Source organism: Typopeltis vanoorti, chromosome 14 (genome assembly GCF_054136105.1).
Source record: "Typopeltis vanoorti isolate ZY-2024b chromosome 14, IOZ_Tvanoo_1.0, whole genome shotgun sequence".
NCBI classification, from domain to species: Eukaryota; Metazoa; Arthropoda; class Arachnida; order Uropygi; family Thelyphonidae; genus Typopeltis; species Typopeltis vanoorti.
Window position 1 is genome coordinate 86,978,121 of NC_143562.1, and position 20,960 is coordinate 86,999,080.

The 20,960-nt window shown below is 35.6% G+C and overlaps 1 protein-coding gene across 1 annotated transcript in view; it reads left to right on the forward strand.

Moving 5' to 3' along the window:
* The window catches only part of LOC150099731 (death-associated protein kinase 1-like), a 504,639-nt gene that overhangs the window by 11,572 nt on the left and 472,107 nt on the right, over window positions 1-20,960 (forward strand). Inside the window, exons 3-4 of the mRNA XM_090403485.1 lie at window positions 362-500; window positions 10,951-11,074. Coding sequence (XP_090259611.1) covers window positions 362-500; window positions 10,951-11,074 — 263 coding nt within the window. The remainder of the gene's footprint in view (window positions 1-361; window positions 501-10,950; window positions 11,075-20,960) is intronic.

Sequence of the window (20,960 nt, forward strand, 5' to 3'; positions counted from 1 at the left end):
AATAAAAAAGTGATGGAGGATCCCTTTTAAATAACTGATCAAAGGACATGCTTAATGACTTCCCATTTGATCACTTTAAACAGATCTATCATTTTAAATTTATTCTTTTAGTATAATTAATTTTCTACTGCACATTTATACATTTTCTTCATTGTTTAAAATTGTTTTTTGATATTTTGAAGTCCATTAGAATAATTCATTATTAAAAACCATACTAAAAATAAATAAATAAAAATAACTGTATAATTGAATTTTAACTTTGATGATAGTCCCAGTTAATGTGAAAATGATCTTAAGAAAGCATTTCTATCATCAAAATGTTTTTAAATGATGAGTTTCATTTCATTCATATTGTTTTCAGAGTTAAAGGAGGAGAGCTATTTGAATACATTTCACAGAAGGAATGGCTTAGTGAAGAAGAGGCATCTGCTTTCATAATGCAAATTTTACATGGTCTAGAACATCTACATGAAAAAGGAATTGCTCATCTTGATCTCAAGGTAGGAATGAAATATTTTGTTTCATAGTTTTTAATATTATTATTCAGTGATCATGTAGTGCCTTTATTATAACTATGTCAACTAGTATTGTTTTATTATTATGTAACACCTCCAGAGAGTTTAAAGACACATCGAGGGAGGGCACCTATTCTCCACCAACCACGTTAATTGATTTTTTAACGATACTTGCGACATGTTTACTCTTCTAATACTTAGCAATACGACATCACGCAGCTCGTTCTATGTATGAATGATCAATTGTTTGTATTCCACTTTGTTTTCTAAAACTATTCCTTTGTAGCCACTGAAGATAGTCTGTAATATTCAGACCGAAATATTTGACAAATTAAACATTATTCTTGTGCTAATGTGTATATATTTCTAACCACAATTACCTCCATCTACACCAACGCTATCTACTGCCGACCACCACTAGCATTTTCACAGACAATCACAAGCATCCATGTCCACATGGATATATGTCCTCCCCTTAATCCGGCACTCCATAAATGCAGTGCCGGATTAAGGGGAGGCTGACTCGGCACCTGCCCTGGGTGCCAAACGTAGGGGACATCAAAACTAAGGCTGGAACTAGGGCCTCTGAGCCTGCACCCCCTTCCAAAAATAATTGCCTATCCATGTAAAGTTATACGCAATATGTGGTATACTGATAATACTTAGTGAAAATTCAACCTATGCAGCCACCAAATCTGAATCTTTAACTCTCTTGAGCCGTAAATGCTGTGCCAGATTAAGGTGAGGGCTGACCGGGCACCCGCACAGGGTGCCAAACGTAGGGGGTACCAAAACTAAGGCCAGAACTAGGTCTTTGAGCCTGCGCTCCTTCCAAAAATAATTACCTATCCATGTAAAGTAATACACAATACGTGGTGCACTGATAATACTTAATGAAAATTCAACCGATGCAGCCACCAAATCTGAATCTTTAACACTAAGAGAAAAAGTTTACGACTATTCCTTTTTAGTTATGTTAGTGATGTGGTATGACATACTTCATCGGATAAACATAGTAAGCAAATCTATGCAAGCAAAAAATATGAATTTAAAAACTTATAAATTTATTAAAGCTTTTAGGAACAGATCCAAGATTTGCAGAAAAAAGAATAGAAATTATTTAATTATGAAACCAAAGACGCCATCGTTGCTGTTGATGAGAAAACAAAGTTTAGAACAACGATTTTCAGTATCATTTTAGACAATATTAACATCTCTGGAAGAAAAATTTGAGCAAATAAAAACATATGAACAAAATTGGGGTTTTCTCTTTAATTTAACTAAAATAGGTGATTTAAACTGATTAAGAAAACATTGTGTGGATTTGCATTCAATTCTTAATGATGAAAATAGTAGTGACATTGATGGGAATGAACTCTTTGAAGAAATTAAATCTCTAAACAGTTTACTTCCAGAAAACATCAATTTGCCATTAGAAATTTTACAATTTCTAACAGCAAATTAATTTAATATAAAAGCAAGCAATTTGCAGAATATAGTTCCAAATATGTGCATCTCATTGAGAATTTTACTGACAATTTCTGTAATGCTAGCAACAGCTGAAAGAAGTTTTAGCAAATTAAAACTTATCTAAACATATTTGTAATCGACAATGGGGAGTGAGAGATTAAATTCTTTAGCCTTGTTATCTATTGAAAATGCTGTTCTTAGAAAATAGATATTAATGAAAGAATAAAAGCTTGTTTTCTTTAAACTCAAGAAAAAAATATATCTAAATTATAATTGATTAAATTTAAATTACTGTGGAAAATCAATAATTTTTGTTTGTAATCATTTTTATTTGTTTCTTTTTTATGTAGTATATCTTAATGAATAAAAATGATAAGTAAAAATAATGAAGTTATGAAATTATTAATAATTTGAAAAAATACTTATACTTACAATTAGAAAGTACTGAAGTATAAAAAAAACTTAGGGGCATCACACACGAAGTCTGCCTGGGGCACTAAATTATCTTGGTCCGTCACTATGTAAATGATAATTAAGTTAATTATTTATAATACAATCTAGTTAACACAATTGAGTAAAACAATTTCCCAAACTTTTGAGATGATAAGACAGACAGTTGTTATAATTAAGGTTTGGTTGATGCAGTAGAGCTAAAGTACTTTATTGAATTGCCATTTATATCTGTACATAGATCTTACAATAATTTTGTGTTTTCTCATTGTATCCTATGGTTTGTATTTTCAATTCCATGCTCTGTCAAGCCAGATTCGTTCAGTTTGATGAGCGGGATGTCTATTGATGTTCAGAATTCCTTTATTGACTGATCTTTCTATTGGCCAGCCGTATGACAGATTGCATAAGCATGGTACTTGGTATACTTCAGGTAGCATCTTTGGGAGAGGGTAACAGATTATAAATTTGGTTAACAGGTTTGAAGGTAGCATATAAAATGGGTTTGAAGGTAGATTATAAAAAAATACCGACATAAGTTGGTATTTTTTTATAATCTTTGCTACTCGTTCAGAGATGCCTTTAATATAAGGTTTGGGACTCCTGTGGAGTTGTATTTCTTCTCTTGAATGTTGTCTTAGAGTAGCATTAACTATTTTTTTGTGTTTTTCTTGGATTGTATCCAGGTAATAGAGCTGATTTGTTTGATAGTTTCATATTCCTGTTTGAGCAGTTCCTCAGAGGAACAGATCTTATGTGTTATGATCACTAAGACTTTTATGATGCCATATTTCTGAGATGGGTGGTGTGCTGATGTATTATGAATATAGCATCATGTAAAGGTCAGTTTTCAGTAGACAGAAGAACTGACCATCCAGACAGAAAGGAAGTTCCTCTTATTGTTTCTTTTTCTAGTGTGAATTTAATTTGGGGATGTATTTTGTTGATTTCTTGTACAATTGAATGGATTTCTGACTCTTTGTGATTCCATACTTGCAAGTACAGAGTGATCAAAATTAAGGTATCCCTGTTTACAGCCTTGTGGAGCACCATCCACAAGGATAAGAAAATCATTGACAAACCTAAAGCAGAGTTCATATAGAACAAATACCAAATGGATGCCTCTTGCACATGTGGCATTTGAGCCTTGTGGTCCCTCGCAATGCTATTGAGTGTAATTTTTGTCCTTGCCTTGTGGTCCCTCGCAATGCTATTGAGTGTAATTTTTGTCCTTGTGTCTACATTTCTATCATCCTGATAGTATCATGACACCACCAAAAGACAGAGCACTCCTCTGACATAAGTCATTACCTCCAACTCTTGTAGAGATGACTAAAGTAAATTGCATCTACTACACAACAAACTGGTCACTACTTGTTTCCTCTAGTCATTTGCCTGAAGGTTAATTTTCAGAAAAATTAATAATCAGAAAAATTTTCATTAGTCTTGATACTAGTCTCCTGGTCTGATAGTATTACTCCATTTGTGCTAAAAACTTGTGTTGTATTGCCTACACAAGCTGTCATTCTTCTGGATTCTCCCCAACAGCATGGAAGCAAGCCTGTCTCTAAAAAAAAATGGACACAAAAGACACCAATCAAGCTATCATTATGGTGGGAAGTCAATTGAATAAATTCATATGGAATAAGAGAGAAATTAGTCGCAACACTAAATTAGCTGTATACAAGACAGTGTTCAAACTAGTTTTAACTTATGGATCTGAGAGCTGTGTCAGAAGTAAAACACTTGACCAAAGACTAGAGACTGCAGATATGAGAGTCCTGAGAAAGATTATAGGCGTGAACAGATGGCATCAATGGCAATATCGTATTAAAAAAGAGGATATTAGGAAAGAACTTGACATTGTCAACATCCAGGAATGCGTTAGCAGAGCTAATCTCAGGTGGTATGGTCACTTAAACAGAATGGGCGAAGAAAGATTAGCAAAACAAGTGTTCTCTGCCAGGTTGGCAGCAAAACGACCCAGAGGAAGACCAAGATATAGGTGGATTGATATGGTACAAAGTGCCTTAGACGATAGAAATATAAGATCCGATAATGTTGGAGTCTTGACAAGTAAGACTGATTTGGAGGAAAATTGTAGATAGGAAGTTAGTAATGATGTAATTTTTTTCATGTAGTACCAACATATCCTGTTACACCCCTTGAGGGTACATGGCAGGAATTTGATGATGATGATGACATTTCCTTATTATATTGATTATATTACTGATAAAGAATTCTGTAAGAGCCATTCCTGAGTTGTTGCTTGTACCATATATGTTTGGTCCTATTGTATCTATTTGGTGAATGGGATGAACTACTTTGGCATTAAAATCACCCATTAGTAAAGTTTTGATTGCTATTTCTTTTTTTTATCTAGATTGTGCTGCAGTGAGGCATAAAATGCTTCTATTTCTTCATCAGTGTGGGATGAGGTGGGAGCATATATTTGGATGATCCTGATTTTAAGTTTAGAGTTTATTTTAAGTGCAATTTCTATTATTCTTTCATCTGTATAATTAAATTCTTCTATAAGGTGTGTAATTGTTTTCTTAATTTGAAATTCCACTCCGTATTGTCCTTTAGTTTTCCCATAATAGTATAAGTAGTCTCCATTTTTAGTTTTATTAAATGTTCATCCTGCCTGCAAACTTCACTTAATCCTATGATGTCCCATTTAATTTTTAGTTCTTGCTGTGAAATGGTAAGGTCTTTCTCTTCTTTAAGTGTTTGACAATTAAATCTTCCTATATAGAAGAAAAGAGGATTGTATTGAGTACTGTTATATTTATGAATGCTTTGGGCTATTCCAGTACTGCTCATTATTTGGGAAAGCTTCCCCACTGCATCATGCTCTGGTCTCCATAAATGGTTTCAATCAGAGTAGTCATATAGTTGGGGAAATTTAGTCATATCCAGTGATTATCCATTCTGGCCATGGGCTTTATGGGTAATGCCCATTTTGGCCCTTCTTTCTTCTTCTTGGTATTGTAGTGGAGGGGTTGTGGTCTAATCTCCCATGCAGCCACATATTGTCTTGGGAGATGCATTTTATAGCTTTTTGCCAGCTCTTTGCTCAATATCAACTTTGCCGTGGCTTATTACTACACCATGTTTTCTGGGGGCATCCACGTGGAGGCATGATATTAAGACTTCCTGGGTATGACCCTCCAGACTTCACCGAAATATTGGCACTGCCATCTGTATCAGTTCCATCAGGGTTTTTGACCGTGTTCTAGGTTGCCAGCCTACCACAGAAATCCATCCAAAGATTATATACTGTGTAATATAAATATAAAGAGAATAAAATGTAAAAAACTAAACACTGTGTGTAAAACTACCAAACAAAAGTCATGGGAAGACTTTGGTAAGAACATAGAAAATAAATATCAAGGAGGCAAAATCTTCTTCCAGAATATTTTGCCGCCTCCTTGATATCTGGAAATCGGGTTAGATATGATAAAGGTAACATGAAAACGGAAGAAAAAGAGATCCTTGAAGTATGGAGTAATTACTTTGAAAAATTGCTAAATGAAACAAGCAGTGATAGCACAGTGGTAAAAAAACACTCAACAGGCATAGTCAGGAATACATATCCATACTTGAAGAAGAAAAAGCCATCAAAGGCTTGAAATGTGCAAAAGGCAGACGTTGTATGTAGATGATATTCGACCAGAAATGCTGAAGTATGGTGGTATAAAAGTCTTACAGTGGCTGCACTGCATAGTTCAGAAGGCCTGGACAGAGGGACAAATTCCTCCTGATTGGAGTAGAGCTCTCATAGTACCCATATATAAGAAGGGAAATAAAACTAAATCTGAGAATTACAAAGGTATTTCCCTACTGAGTGTTCCTGGTAAGATTTATACAAGTATACTTGAGAAACAGTTTAGAAGAATTGTGGAAGAAAAGCTTGGTGAAGAACAAGCTGTATTCAGGCCAAATAGAGGCTGTCAGGATCAGATTTTCACTTTACGACAAATAGTTGAGAAATCATGGGAATATAACAAAGATCTGTATTTAAGTTTTGTCGATCCGGAAAAGTCATATGAAAAGGTGCCAAGAGCAAAGCTATTATTATTATTATTATTATTATTATTACCACGGGCTACTCCAGGAGTCCTTAGACTCATCGAGGGAGGCCCTAAACATCATGTTCACACAGCTGTTCAACATTCTCACAGTATCTATCATACCTTGCCTTGAACTCGCTCACTGTCATAGCACCCACAACAGACTCTGGCAGCTTATTCCACTCATTTACCACTCTAAAAGTAAAGAACCCAGCTCTAACACCTCTGCTAACCACGCTCTTGCCCAGCTTCCATGGGTGTCCCCTAGTTCTCCCACCACCAGTCCTGATCTCAAAAATATCATCTGAATTAATCCTATAGAATCCTTTTAGCAATTTGAATGTCTCAATCATATCTCCCCTTTTTCGCCTATCAACTAGTTTCTGTAACCCACAAATCTTCAACCTGTTCTCATATGGTGCATTCCATAGACCTGCTATCATCTTAGTCACTCGCCTCTGGATCCTCTCAACCTCCTCCCCATCAAGAAGGAACCGAGGTGACCAAATCTGGGCACAGTAGTCGAGATGAGGTCTTATCAGGGCTCGGTACAGAGGTACAATAACTTGTTTTTCTCTGCTCGTCAAGGTATTTTTCAACAACCAAGTGAGTTGATGAGCTGATTTAGCTACTTTCGCAATGTGCCCCCTAAACTTCATCTCCCTATCCACCAACACTCCCAAGTCCCTGGCCTCATCAATCTCTTGGAGTACAGTTCCACCAATGTGGTATACTGCTGCTAATCTTTTCACTCTGAAATGCATAACCTTACATTTTGTCACATTAAATTGACATCCATTCTCCTTAGTCCAGAACTCCAATCTATCTAAGTCATCTTGCAAGACTTTGACATCTTCTGCATTCACTATCTTCCTACCCAACTTTGCATCATCAGCGAACAAATGAACTGTCCCACTTAGACCCTTCCCTATATCGTTAATGAACAGATTAAACAGCAGTGGTCCAAGAACAGAAACCTGTGGCACACCACTAGTCACAGGCCGTTTTTTGGACTCTACTCCTGAATAAACTACTCTTTGATATCTCTCCATCAACCACCCAGCTATCCATCTCACCAACCCTATATCCATTCCCATATGTTGTAGTTTACGGATTAGAATTCCATGTGGTATCCTGTCAAACGCCTTTGCCAGGTCCAGCAGTATCACTGTAAACCCATTTCCCTTATCCAGTTCAGCCGTCACCCTGTTATAAAACTTGAGAGAAAAGATGAAAAGTCATATGAAAAGGTGCCAAGAGCAAAGCTATTCAAGACGGTACAGTTATATGGTGTCAATGGGGCATTATGTCAAGCAATACTTTGTTCTTTATTTGAGTTGTAAGTCAGCTGTTAGAAACAAAGAAAGTACAGGAAGATGGTTTAATGTTAAATCTGGTGTGAGACAAGGATGTACATTATCCCCACTGTTATCCATTATCTATATGAATCACATTATGAAGGAAAGTGGTATTAAACATGATGTCAAAATTAGAGATGATGATGTCAGCTCTTTGATTTATGCGGACGATGTTATACTTCCAAATAAATCTGTTACAAGTCTGCAAGATTCCCTGACTAAATTGAATAACTGTTGTAATAGATATGGTATTAAGGCCTGCAATAAAAAGACAAAGACAATGAAAATAAGCAGCATCGTTGAAAATGTCAACTGTGTTGTGAACTGAGAACCTGTGGAACAAGTAAAACCTTTCAGCTACTTAGGCAAAATTTTTAGTGAAGATGGTAAATTAATTATGAAAATAGACAACAGAATCAAGAAAGCTGGTATGGTAGGAAGTCAATTGAATAAATTCATATGGAATAAGAGAGAAATTAGTTGGAACGCTAAATTAGCTGTTTACAAGACAGTGTTGAAACCAGTTTTAACTTATGGATCTGAGAACTGGGTCAGAAGTAAAACGCTTGACCAAAGACTAGAGACCACAGATATGAGAGTCCTGAGGAAGATTAGAGGCGTGAACAAATGTCATCAATGGCAATATTATATTAAAAACGAGAATATTAGGAAAGAACTCGACATTTTCAGCATCCAGGAATGCATTAGCAGAGCTAATCTCAGGTGGTATGGTTAGTTAAACAGAATGGGCGAGGAAAGATTAGCAAAACAAGTGTTCTCTGCCAGGTTGGCAGGAAAACAACCCATAGGAAGACCAAGATATAGGTGGGTTGATACGGTACAAAGTGCTTTAGACAATAGAAATATAAGATCTGATAATGTTGGAGTCTTGACAAATAACAGACTGAGATTAGGCTACATGGCATGACTTTGAAGATGATGGAAATAATATAATTCACCATGTCACAAACTTACTAAATCTATGCCTAGAAGAAGAGAAGATACCAAAAAATTAGAAAAATGCTACTCTGATACTTTATTTAAAAAAGGGGACAAAGATGAAGTAAAGCACTATAGACCAATTAGTATTCTTCCTAATCTGTACAAAATGCTCACAAAAGTAATAACAAACAGGTTAACACATCTTCTAGACTCAAATCAACCAATAGAACAAGTAGGATTCCGTAAAGGCTTTAACACAATTGATCATATTCATGTAGTAAAACAAATAATAGAAAAAGCAGAATTAAACTAATTGCCTCTCTGTTTAGCCTTCATTGATTATGAAAAAGCATTTGATTCTATCAAAATTAATGCAATAATCAAAGCACTCCAGAATCAGTGAGTTCCTGGAGAATATATGGACCTCTTTCAGGCTATATATCTCGCTGCAACAATCCAATTTCACTCGAGTAGCAATAAAATATCAATTGAAAAAGGTGTCCGACAAGGAGACTCTCTATCATCCAAAATCTTTACAGCAGTCCTTCAAGAAATATGTAATAATATAAACTGGACGAACCTTGGTATAAAAATTAATAACAGAAACCTAACACACGTAAGATATGCAGATAATATCAAAATTTTTGCAAACACTCCAGAAGACCTTAATATAATGATAGAAGATCTATATCATGCAAGCAGTCTAAAGATAAACAGAGAAAAAACTAAAATCATGTTTAATCATTTTGTGACACCAAAAAACATTAATAATAGAAAACAATTTCTTGGAAAGAGTCTCTTCATATACATACTTAGGTCATCTTATTGATCTAAACTATGGATTATCAACTTATGCAGTAATCTATGAAAAGCCTTTTCAAAGGTCTAATTCTCTTATCATTTCCTTTCTTCTTCTGTCCACTCCTGTTACCTTCAAGTTTCTTTGCTTTCAGAATGTAATTTTGGCCAGATAAATTGGTTTATCTGGCCAAAAGGTAAAACCTCAGCTCCTAGTAGAAAAAAAATGTTTTCATTTTTTTTTCTCTAGGACAAAATATGACATTTTGTCAAAAATATCATATTTGGCATTTTTACTGACCCCTTCCCCAAAAAGCTTAGAAATTATTTCCATCACTTAGAGGATTTGAACCCAGTTCTCTTTCCCAGACAAGCGATTTGGTAAAACGATTCAGTTATGAAGGTTTGAAAATAATTGTTTTCCATAATCATCAAGTTTTGAATATGGTATCATTTGTCATCATCTGTACAAAGGAATCTTTCTGTAAAAACAGTGCTATTCTCCAGTTATATCTAATAGGAGCCATTGACTTCAAATGCATTATAAATTAAAATTGAATGTATAGATGTATTTTTCCACATGCAGTTTTGAATTGTTGTGTGTTCAGAATACATTCTAGTAATCAGAAATGCAAACTTTTATATATGGGGTACACAGAGTTGTGTTTGCAAAACCTACAAATACCATTGCTTGATCCTTGATAAGGTTTTCAAATCCAACACTTCTCGGTTATTTTTTCCTTTCTTCATTTCACAATAACATTTCAGATAGTGTATCTAAACATTTTTTTTTTATTAAAACCTGAATTCAAAGTTTTTTCTCTATAAATTTAATGAAAAAAACATCAGATATCTATCTGCTTTTTCTTTAGAAGATTTAGAAAACCTCAAAAGAAATTGCCATACAGTAAGTGATTCTTCTTTTCAGTTTTCTGATTGAACCTTACAAGTTAACTTAAAAAAATTACTTTGTCAATCAACAACTACAAACAAACAAAAAAAAAAAATAAATAAATAAAAATAAAGTAAAATAAAAAAAACCTTACCTTCTAGGGCAAAGTTCACATGATTGAAGTCAAAAATTGCTTGGGAAATCCATGCAAAATTTTGTAGTGGCAGTTTCATTCGTGCAAATTTGTATACCAGACAAACAATCTAATTCACATGAACTTTATATATGAGATTAAGGACCATTGCTTTTATTTTACAAATATAATGAAATAAAGTTTCTATCATACTTTATGTATATTGCATATACACACACACACACAGACACACACACACACACACACACACACTGCAATTTCAGGTGTTTTCATCGTGACTAATTTTATTTGTTAGCCGGAAAATGTTCTTCTTTTGACCCGAGCTTCACAACATGTGAAACTTATAGATTTTGGCCTCTCTCAAAAGATACTTGAAAACAGTGAAATAAGAGAAATGAGGGGAACACCAGAATTTGTTGGTATGTATGATTTCTCTGAGAATTTTTTAAAAATTAATAAAATTATGAACATACTTTTTTCCATGAGTACATTAAATGTATTACAATGAAATAAATGCTATTACAAACTACTAAAAAGGTGAAGTCACAATAGCAATAGTGTATTTTAAGAGCAGAATCATTGAAGTTCAAAAATTCTCTACAGTATATTTTCTAGCAAGTTCCATCAAAATTCATTCCCTAAAATTGTTCACTTGTGAATGCAGTGAGACTTTTTTTTTTTTTTTTAATTAGCACACTCAGTACAGTAACCATGTACAAGCAAGTGCTATGCTGGCAGATCTGAAAGAAGATCATCACCATAACTCCCATCTAAGTGCCAAGTAATGTTTACAGTGATTGGTCACTAAAAAACAACTATACTATTATTATTATTATTACAGGCAACTCCAAGGAGTCCTTAGATTCATCAAGGGAGGCCCTAATCATCAAGAACAATTCAGCATTTGCACAGTACCCACAACAGACTGGCAGCTTATTCCACTCATTCATCAATCTCCAAGTAAAAAAACCTGGTTCTAACACCATTGCTAACGACATTCTTACCCAGTTTCCATGGATGGCCCCTAGTTCTCCCACTGCCACACCTGTTCTGAAAAATTTCCTCTGAATTAATATTGTAAAAACCCCCTCAGTAATTTGAATGTCTCAATCATATCACACCTTTTCCACCTATCAACCAGTTTCTGTAATCCACAAATCTTCAACCTGTTTTTGTAAGGTTCATTCCATAGACCTGTTACCATCTTGGTCACTCACCTCTGGATCCTCTCTACCTCCTCCCCATCACCACGAAACCCTGGCACCCAGATTGGTGCACAGTACTCAAAATGGGGGTCTTATCAAGGCTCGATAAAGAGGAACAATAACGTTATCTCTGCTTGTCAAGGTATTTTTCAGTAACCAAGTGATCTGATGAGCTGCTTTAGCCACTTTTGCTATGTGCCCCCTAAACTTTTAACTCCCTATCCACTAATGCTCCCAAGTCTCTGGCTTTGTCAATTTCCTGGAGTATGGTTCCGCCAATGTGGTATACTGCTGATAATCTTTTCACTCCAAAATGCATAACCTTACACTTTGCCACATTAAACCGACATCCATTTTCCTTAGTCCAGTCTGTAAATCTATCCAAATCATCTTGCAAAATTTTGACATCATGTGCATTAACTATTGCCCTACCCAACTTTGCATCATCGGCAAATAACTGAACAGTTCCTCTCAGATCCTTTCCTATATCATTAATGAACAAATTAAATAGCAATGGTCCAAGAATAATCTACTCCTGAATAAACTACTCTGATGTTTCTCCATCTCACCAACCTTATATCCATCCCTATATGCTGCAGTTTACTGATTAGGATTCCATGTAGTATCAAAGGCCTGAGGGAACCAATGGCTTATCAATCCTGTCAAAGGCCTTTGAAAAGTCCAGCAGTAGACCTATTACCGTTATTCAATTCAGCCATTGTATTATAAAACGTGGGCAAGTTACTGAGGCATGATCTACCCTTCACAAAACCATGCTGCCACTTCCATACAGCATCCCACTTTCATCTGTCCATTCCTGTATTTTGCTCTTGACCAACTTCTCCAATACTTCGATAAAGACTCCTGATATGCTGATCAGTCGGTAATTTGCTACATCCAGTCCTTTATGCAATGGAACTATTTTCCTCTCTTTCCAGTCCCTCGGGACTAACCCAGAACTGAAACTTAGATTAAACAATATGGTCAGGGGCACTGACAATTTCTTTGCCACTTCACATAAGACTTGTTGGTATACCATCCAATCCCACAGATGTATACACATTAAGGTTCTGTAATATGCTATTCACCTTAGTTCCCATATAAGCATTGGTTCCCTCATTCCTGCAACATCACCGCATGGATGATATACTCTTGCAAAGTGTTCACTTAGTAATTCTACTATTTTGACTGATTCTGTTACCTTCCCACCATCAGCATTCCCTAAAATCATCCTGCCATATGCATTTTTTCTTTTACTTGCAGCATGTCGAAAGAACTGTTTGGGATTCTCTTTAGCCTGCATTGCTAACTTCCTTTCATAATCTGCTTTTGCTTTTCTTACCACACTAGTTACTCTTGTGTCTTGTACTGTTCGTGTGCCAGCAGTTCACCTTTCTCCTTAAATTCCTTCCACAATTGTTTCTTTTTTTGCAGCTCCAGCTTAATGGTGTTATTCATCCATTTAATTCCCGCTTTATTTACTATCCTGAGTCCAGGTATGCAGTCAGCTATTACCTCTCCTTAAAACACTCCTTTACCACCTCCCATGCCCTATCAACATCCAGCCCTTGCAGTTTTATATGCCATGGCACTGATAAGCAATCTCCTAATCTTGTCATACTTACCAGCCCAGTAATTCCACAATGTACCCTGTCTTAACTGAAAATTCCACACATTTAGCTACCTTCCAGGTCAAGACCATATGATCACTCTCACCAGTTGGTGGCAACGTGGTCATATTCGTTATAGACAAATTCTCAGATGCAATTACTAGATCGAGTACTCTCAAACCCATATTATATTCCATTACATGCTGTCTCAGATAATTATTATTATTATTATATCAGGTGCAAACTTTGTTTGCTAACACTTGGATAAAGGGTAAAACCCAATTAGTAGCATAGCCAAGTGGGGGAAAAAATTATCTCTAATCCAGAGAATTTTAATAATAGGGTGCAACACCCTTTGGCAACTCGTATAGGTAAATGACTTCTCCATTACTTTCACCTTATTATCACCACCTCTGGGTCTGGCTCCCACTGATTCGACCTCAATAGAGGTCGAAACCGGTCTGGGTAATGCCCCTTCCCTTAATGCATAGCATTATACATGTCTGCAAGGAGATGTGCTTTGCATTATGGGAGCTACTGAGGCAAGTGATGAGAACTTATACCACCTTTGCCACGAGTTTCCCCAGTCCTGAAAGTACTTCAGGTGCAAACTTTGTTTGCTAACATTTGGATAAAGGATAAAACTCAATATATAATTAGTAGCATAGCCAAGTGGGGGAAAAAAAAAAAAAAAAAAATTCCATATTATTATGGAAGATGCGCTCACTAGCCCTAAGGGCAAATTATTCCACTCACTCACTCACTGCTCTCTGGGAGAAAAACCTAGCTCTTATCTCTTTCTTGACTGTGAACAAACTTAACTTTCATGGATGCCCCTGTGTTCTCTCGCCACCTTTCAGATAACGAAAAATTTCATCAGACGATATCCTATAACACCCATTCGAAAGTTTATAGACCTCTATCATATCAGCCATCTTTCTCTTGTTAACCAGAGTCTGCACTCGACATACTTTGCATACTTTGTTCTTTTGTACTTGTTCTTAATGCTCCTGGCATTAGTGTAGATAAAGTGTACATACTACTCAGAATAAAAGTTTGCTTGTGAGCCTTGGATTGCACCACTGAAAGTAATTGGAAAATTTATAATCAGTCAGTGATACAAAACATACTGTGATAATATTACATGATTAAGTTTATATTATTACTGTCAGCAATTTTCCTGGGCGACAGTTTTCTTTGCATTAATCTTATTTGTTAGTTCTACAATATTTGTCACATTTTGCAATTCAGTATTCTAAGGCAATTAACTCCACAGTATACGTAAATGTTTATAAATTGCTATAACAATTGTTCAATTTCAGGAGAGTCTGAAGGCTTGTACCATATTTGTTTAGGAGTATCTTGGGAGAGTGGATGCTGAAAGTGGCAGTGAATGTGTGTATGAAGATGGAGTATATTGCGATATGGGCGGGGAAGTTGAGACTGAGCAGAATATGTGATAAAGGTGATTGGGCATGGGTGGTAGAAAAATCATAACCAACAAGTGGCTAGGATAGGTAAGTATACATAAATGTCTATAAATTGCTATAAAAATTGTTCAATTTCAGAAGAATCTGAAGGCTTGTACCATATTTGTTTAGGAGTATAATATAGGAGTATCTTGGGAGAGTGGATGCTGAAAGTGGCAGTGAATGTGTGTGTATGAAGATGGAGTATATTGTGATGTGGGCGGGGAAGTTGAGACTAAGCAGAATATATGTGATAAATGGTGATAAAGGTGATTGGGCATGGGTGGTAGAAAAATCATAACCAACAAGTGGCTAGGATAGGACAAGTGGCTAAAAATGAATTACTGTGTTTGTTTAGAAATGCCAGAAGTATCAGAAATAACGGAGATGAAATGGTTTCACTGATTGAGTTCATTCGCCCCAAATAATAAGGAATAAGTGAGACATGGTTGAATGAAGATGATATCTAAACAGGAATAAAAATGGAAGGATGCAATATTCTTTGTGAGGATAAAAAGGACATAATTCCCTGCTGATGATAGCAGGAGAATTATGTCCACATAAAGTAAACATGAAAGAGGGAAATAGTGGCAATGGTTATGAGGCAGCGTGTTGTAAAGTGGAGGTTGATATGAAGACATATTTAGTTGGATGTTGCTATAGACTAGGGAATGTGGAGGTTGGTGATGAAGAAATGTATAAACAACTTGGAGTAGTGAACAAAGGAAGTGGAATTATTATGGGTGATTTCAATTATGGTGGTATAGATTGGAATGAAGAGATTTGGGAATAAGTAAAATGAATTTTTCAAGTTCTTGAGAGATAACTATCTCAGGCAGCACGTAAAGGAGGGCACACAAGGGTCGAGAGTTTTAGATCTGATCATTTCATAGAGGATGTAATTGTAAGTGGGATTTTACACTTTCCTCCAGTTGGTGCATGTGATCATGAAGTGATCATCTGGGTTGTGGCAAGCCATATGCAAACTTCTGTGAGGAAAGGATATGTGTGGCAGTACAAGGCTGGTGATTATGACAAGCTTAGGAGACAGCTTAGAGCTATAGCATGGAATGAGGAGTTGAACAGTAAGGAAATAAATGATGCTTGGGAACTGACAAAGAAATACATAATAACATCAATTGTGAATGTATTTTGAAGGCCAAAAGGCTGAATATGGTAGGTGTAAAATGGATGAATGAGGAGCTTAAACATGAAATCTGGAAAAAGAAGGTACTTTGGAGGTATTACAAGATGGGATGCAAAGTATACACTTGGTGGGGAAACTTTAAAAGAAGTAGTGGAGATGAGAGATCTGGGAGTGGTGGTGAACAAGTACCTGAAATTCAGGGGCCACTTCACAAGTTGTGAAGACACCACATCAGATAATGGTAGCGAAGCCTTGATCAGACCTCATGAATTATTGTGCACAGATTTGATCGCTGGGTTTTCATAGTGTGGATATGTTGGGAAAATGGTCCAGAGAAGATTCACAAAGGTGGTTAGTGTTCTTTGGAATGTTGAGTAAGAAAACAGATTGAGAGAATGTTGTTTCTCAGGAATTGTTTTCAGGTTGACATGGAAGAAATTTTTCATAGAATGGGAGATGGAGTAGAACAAGAGGCCATCACTGGAAACTGTATAAAGGTTTAACTCACTAACAACTCTCCATGTCCTGCATAGGGAGTTTTTAGTGAGTGGAATGCATTGCCTGAGTGTGCACTGGGAATATAGACACATTGAATCAGTTTAAAGCATGATTGGATAAGTATTATGTGCTTATCCAATCATGCTTTGGATAAACATTAGTGTGAGTCTGATTCCATGGAGGTCATATGATAATAATAATATCACCTATATAAAATGAAGAGCTCAGTCAAGTATCTCCTGTTTTGATATTAAATTTAATATCTCTTTCCTTTATAACGTTTTCCATATAGATGATGAATAACAGGAGGTAGCATGCATTCTTGTCTGAGAAATGATTTTATATCGAAGTATCTTTCTGTACTATCTTCAGTTCTGATTGCTTATTGTTGTATTATTATTATTGTATAGGCACCTCCAAACTATCCATACAATCTCTCATATCTCTCCATGAACCCATTAACAGACAGTGCACTCATAACTGACTCTGGCAACCCATTCCACTCATTCACAACTCTCCCACCAAAAAAAAAACTAGTCCTCCCATCCTTACTAATCACCCCTTTATTCAACTTCCAGGAACAACCTCTTGTTTTGGTCCTTCTAGCCAAGTGCTTAAACATTTGCACTGCATCCTATAAAACTCTTTAAGCAGCTTAAATGTTTCTGTTGTATCCTTCTTTTTCTCCTATAAACCAACTTCTGCAATCTGCACACCCTCAATCTGTCCTCATAAGGAACATTCCACAGACCACTCACCATCTTCGTCACTCTCTGAATCTTCTCTACCACATCCTCATCCCCCAAGAAACCCAGGAGACTAGACCTGAGCACAGTAATTCAGATGTGGATGTATCAAGACCTTATAAAGTAGAATAACTTCCTTATCTCTACTTGTTAGTGTGTTTTTCAATAGCCAAGTAATCTTATGGGCTACTTTAGCAACCTAAGCAATATTTCCTCTAAACCTTAACTCTCTGTTTGCTGTCATCCCTAAATCTCTCACTTTATCTGTTTCCTGGAGTTCAGTTCCACACTGTCGTACTCAGCCTGTAATCTGTTTATCCCAAAATGCATAATGGTACATTTTTCCACATTAAACTGATATCCATTATCTTTGCAAATATAGATAGCCTTTTAAATTGTCCTGCAAGCTCTCCACATCGCCTTAATTAACTATTACTGTACCTAATTTTGCATCATCAGCAAACAACTGAATATTTCCTTTCAGGTTATTTCCTATATCATTTATATGCAAATTAAACAGTAGTGGTTCCAGCACTGAACCTTGTGGCACACCACTAGTCACCTGTTTTCGCCTAGATTCTGCTTCTTCATATTATACTACTTTCTGATATCTGTCCAGCAGCCATCCTCTTATCCACGTAACTAGTGTCATATCCATCCTCTTTTGTTCTAATTTGCATAACAGAGTTCCATGTGGTATTCTGTCAAATGCCTTTGCAAAATCCAGCAGAATCATCATGTAGCCATTTCCTTTATCCACCTCAGTTGTTAATCTATTATAAAAAGTTAGCAGATTACTAAGGCATGCCCGATCCTTCACAAAACCATGTTCATACAGTAGCATAGTTTTATCTACCCATTCTTGAATTCTCTTTTTGACGAATTTTTGTACTATGTTTACCACCACCTGAGATACTGATTGGTCTATAATTTTCTACTGCAGTCTTAGAACCTTCCTTATGCAAGGGAATTATTTTGCCCTCCTTCCATTCCTTTGGAAGTCTACCAAAGCTGAGACTTAAAGTTCTTAGTCAGAGGCATTGTCAGTTCCATTGCACATTCTAGCAAAACGAGAGCTGATATCCCATCTAATCCCATATCTGTATTTGCATTGACGTTCTGCAATATCTTAAGAACCTATAATTCATCTATCTCTGTTCTCACAGTCTCAGTCACTCATGTTACAGCAGTAATCTCACTTAGATGATATTCCCTTGCAAATTAGTCACTCAATAACTCTACTATTTTATCTGCTTCTGTCACCATCAGCACTCATAAAGGCCAATCTTCCACAGTCATTCTTCCTCTTACTTGCCACGTAATGAAAGAACTCTTTGTGATTTCCTTTGGCCTGCTCGGCTAGATTCTTCTTATAATCTGATTTTGCTTTCCTTACCATGACCATTCTGTTCTCATGCTTTTGTAACCATTTATTTTGAATTAACAACCTGATCCTCATAACTCATATTTGGCTTGAATGAAATTTGTTTTACTAAAAGTTTTTTTCCCCACAATTCTTAGCATTTTCTCAAATTTGCTTTAAAGGTTCTCTACCAAAAGTTCCAAAGAGTATCTTTTTATTAACCAAATTGTGCTCAAATTTTGTGCTTCACAATTAACACCCATCCTATATCATATGCACAAACTTCCGTATTCATCTAGTATTTACCTGACCACATGGAAGTAAATCTATATTTGATACATTCCCCCAAAAAAGGAAGTCAGCCATTAAACTATCTTCCCATTGTCATTTTCTTAATTCTCTTGAAAATGCAGACTAGATCACCAACAGCCAATTTCTTTGTTATCTTAAGTTCCACCAGTTAATTAGCAGATACCAATCTTGATTATGCCACTCTCATATCACAGCAGATCACTCACTCTTATCACCGTTGGGTGTAAACCATGGAGAGGTTTGGTGAAAGTTGTGGTTGCTAATGACATTTTCAAGCCATTTGATTAGGTATGTGATAGAGACTTACGTAACAAGTTACCATGTTATAATCTGCCTTCAGCCCTTTATAATTGAGTCATCAGTTTCCTCAAAATTGTTTGCCAGTTCTGAAGTATGTAATGCTCTGTATCTTACTTATCCACTGCTCATGCTTTTCCTCCTTTACATTAATGATCTTCTCTCACTAATTTCAAATCCTATTCATAGGTTTGGTAATTACTGTATACTCATTTTCCTCTTCCTCATTGAAGTCTTTAATATCTTCTATGAACAATGCCTTAAACACTGATCTTCATTCCATTCTCTAGTAAGATGCGGACAACCTTGTGAATTTCAGTAAACACAATCATGTCTTCTAATGCGAAAAATCTCATTTAACTATAATGATGTTGATCTATAATGTTGATTTGATACAATTTCTCTTTTTAGTCTGATTTACACTTCTGTCTTTTACTGCACATAACTATCACATCATAAGTTTCTCAGCCATAAAAAAAAACAAAAAAAAAAAACAGTCTTTGTTTTCTCGAGACATTGCTTCTCACCATTATAATTACAAACTATATAAATTCCAATACTCAACCTTAGGATACTATTCTCATATATGGGATGGTTCATCAAAAAGCCCCCTAAAATGCTTGATGCTATCCAGAATAAGACATTGATAACTGCATAGATAACTTCTGTCATTCCAAGACTTACTCCAGTTACTTTGTCATAGAATATTCTGTCTCTTCTTTGTCTTTTCTACATGTATTTCATTGTCATTGTTCCATTTAACCAGAAGCTATTTCTCCATTTTATTGTAAGCATCTGCTTATATAGGCAGTTTCTGGTCGACATCTATACATAGTTCACCTTCAGAAGTAAAGAACAAACTTGTCATATTCTTTAATTCCATTTATTGTTGTTCTCTGGAACAACCTTTCTCATACTGCATTTTCCAACGACTATAACATTCATCATCTCCTGCACTATCATCAGGAAATGTACAGGATACTATGATAGTACTACACAATTGAGTTTACATTAGTATTAACTTCCTAGCAGTTTTCTTCCAAATTAGTCTGTCAGGATTCCAGTATTATCAGCTCTTAAATTTTGATCTTCAAAACCACTTCTAACTGCTGAATTAATATTTTTAGATCTTGGTCTAACTCTGTAGCGGTTTTTTTTTTTGTACCAGCATCAAACAGTTGCTTTGCTATTCTTCTCCCATTCTGTTTAAGTGACTATACCATCTGAGACTAGCTCTGCTCTCACACTAATCAAATCTAACAATGTCAAGTTCATTCCTAATATCTTAATGATTTTGCTATTAATGCCATTGTTCACTCTCCTGATTTTTTTGATTTTTTTTTTAATCCTCATATCTGTGGTAATAATATAGTTTCACCTTGTTTCCATCTTTTATTTATAACACTGATTTTCAAATTTTCATTGATTCTTCAGTAATGATTTTGATAAACTTTTTAACTCTGTACTTTGCATAAGATAATGTTCATTTTCTCTCTCATTCCATGGATTATTCTGTCCTTGTAACTCAACTTTTATAAATCACTGTCTCTACAACCATTGAACATCATTCTTATAGTTATTTTGATGGTTACTATTCAACTTATAAGGTCATCTCCTCTCTTTCTAAATCTGTTTGCAGTCAGCTACTCATTCACTGC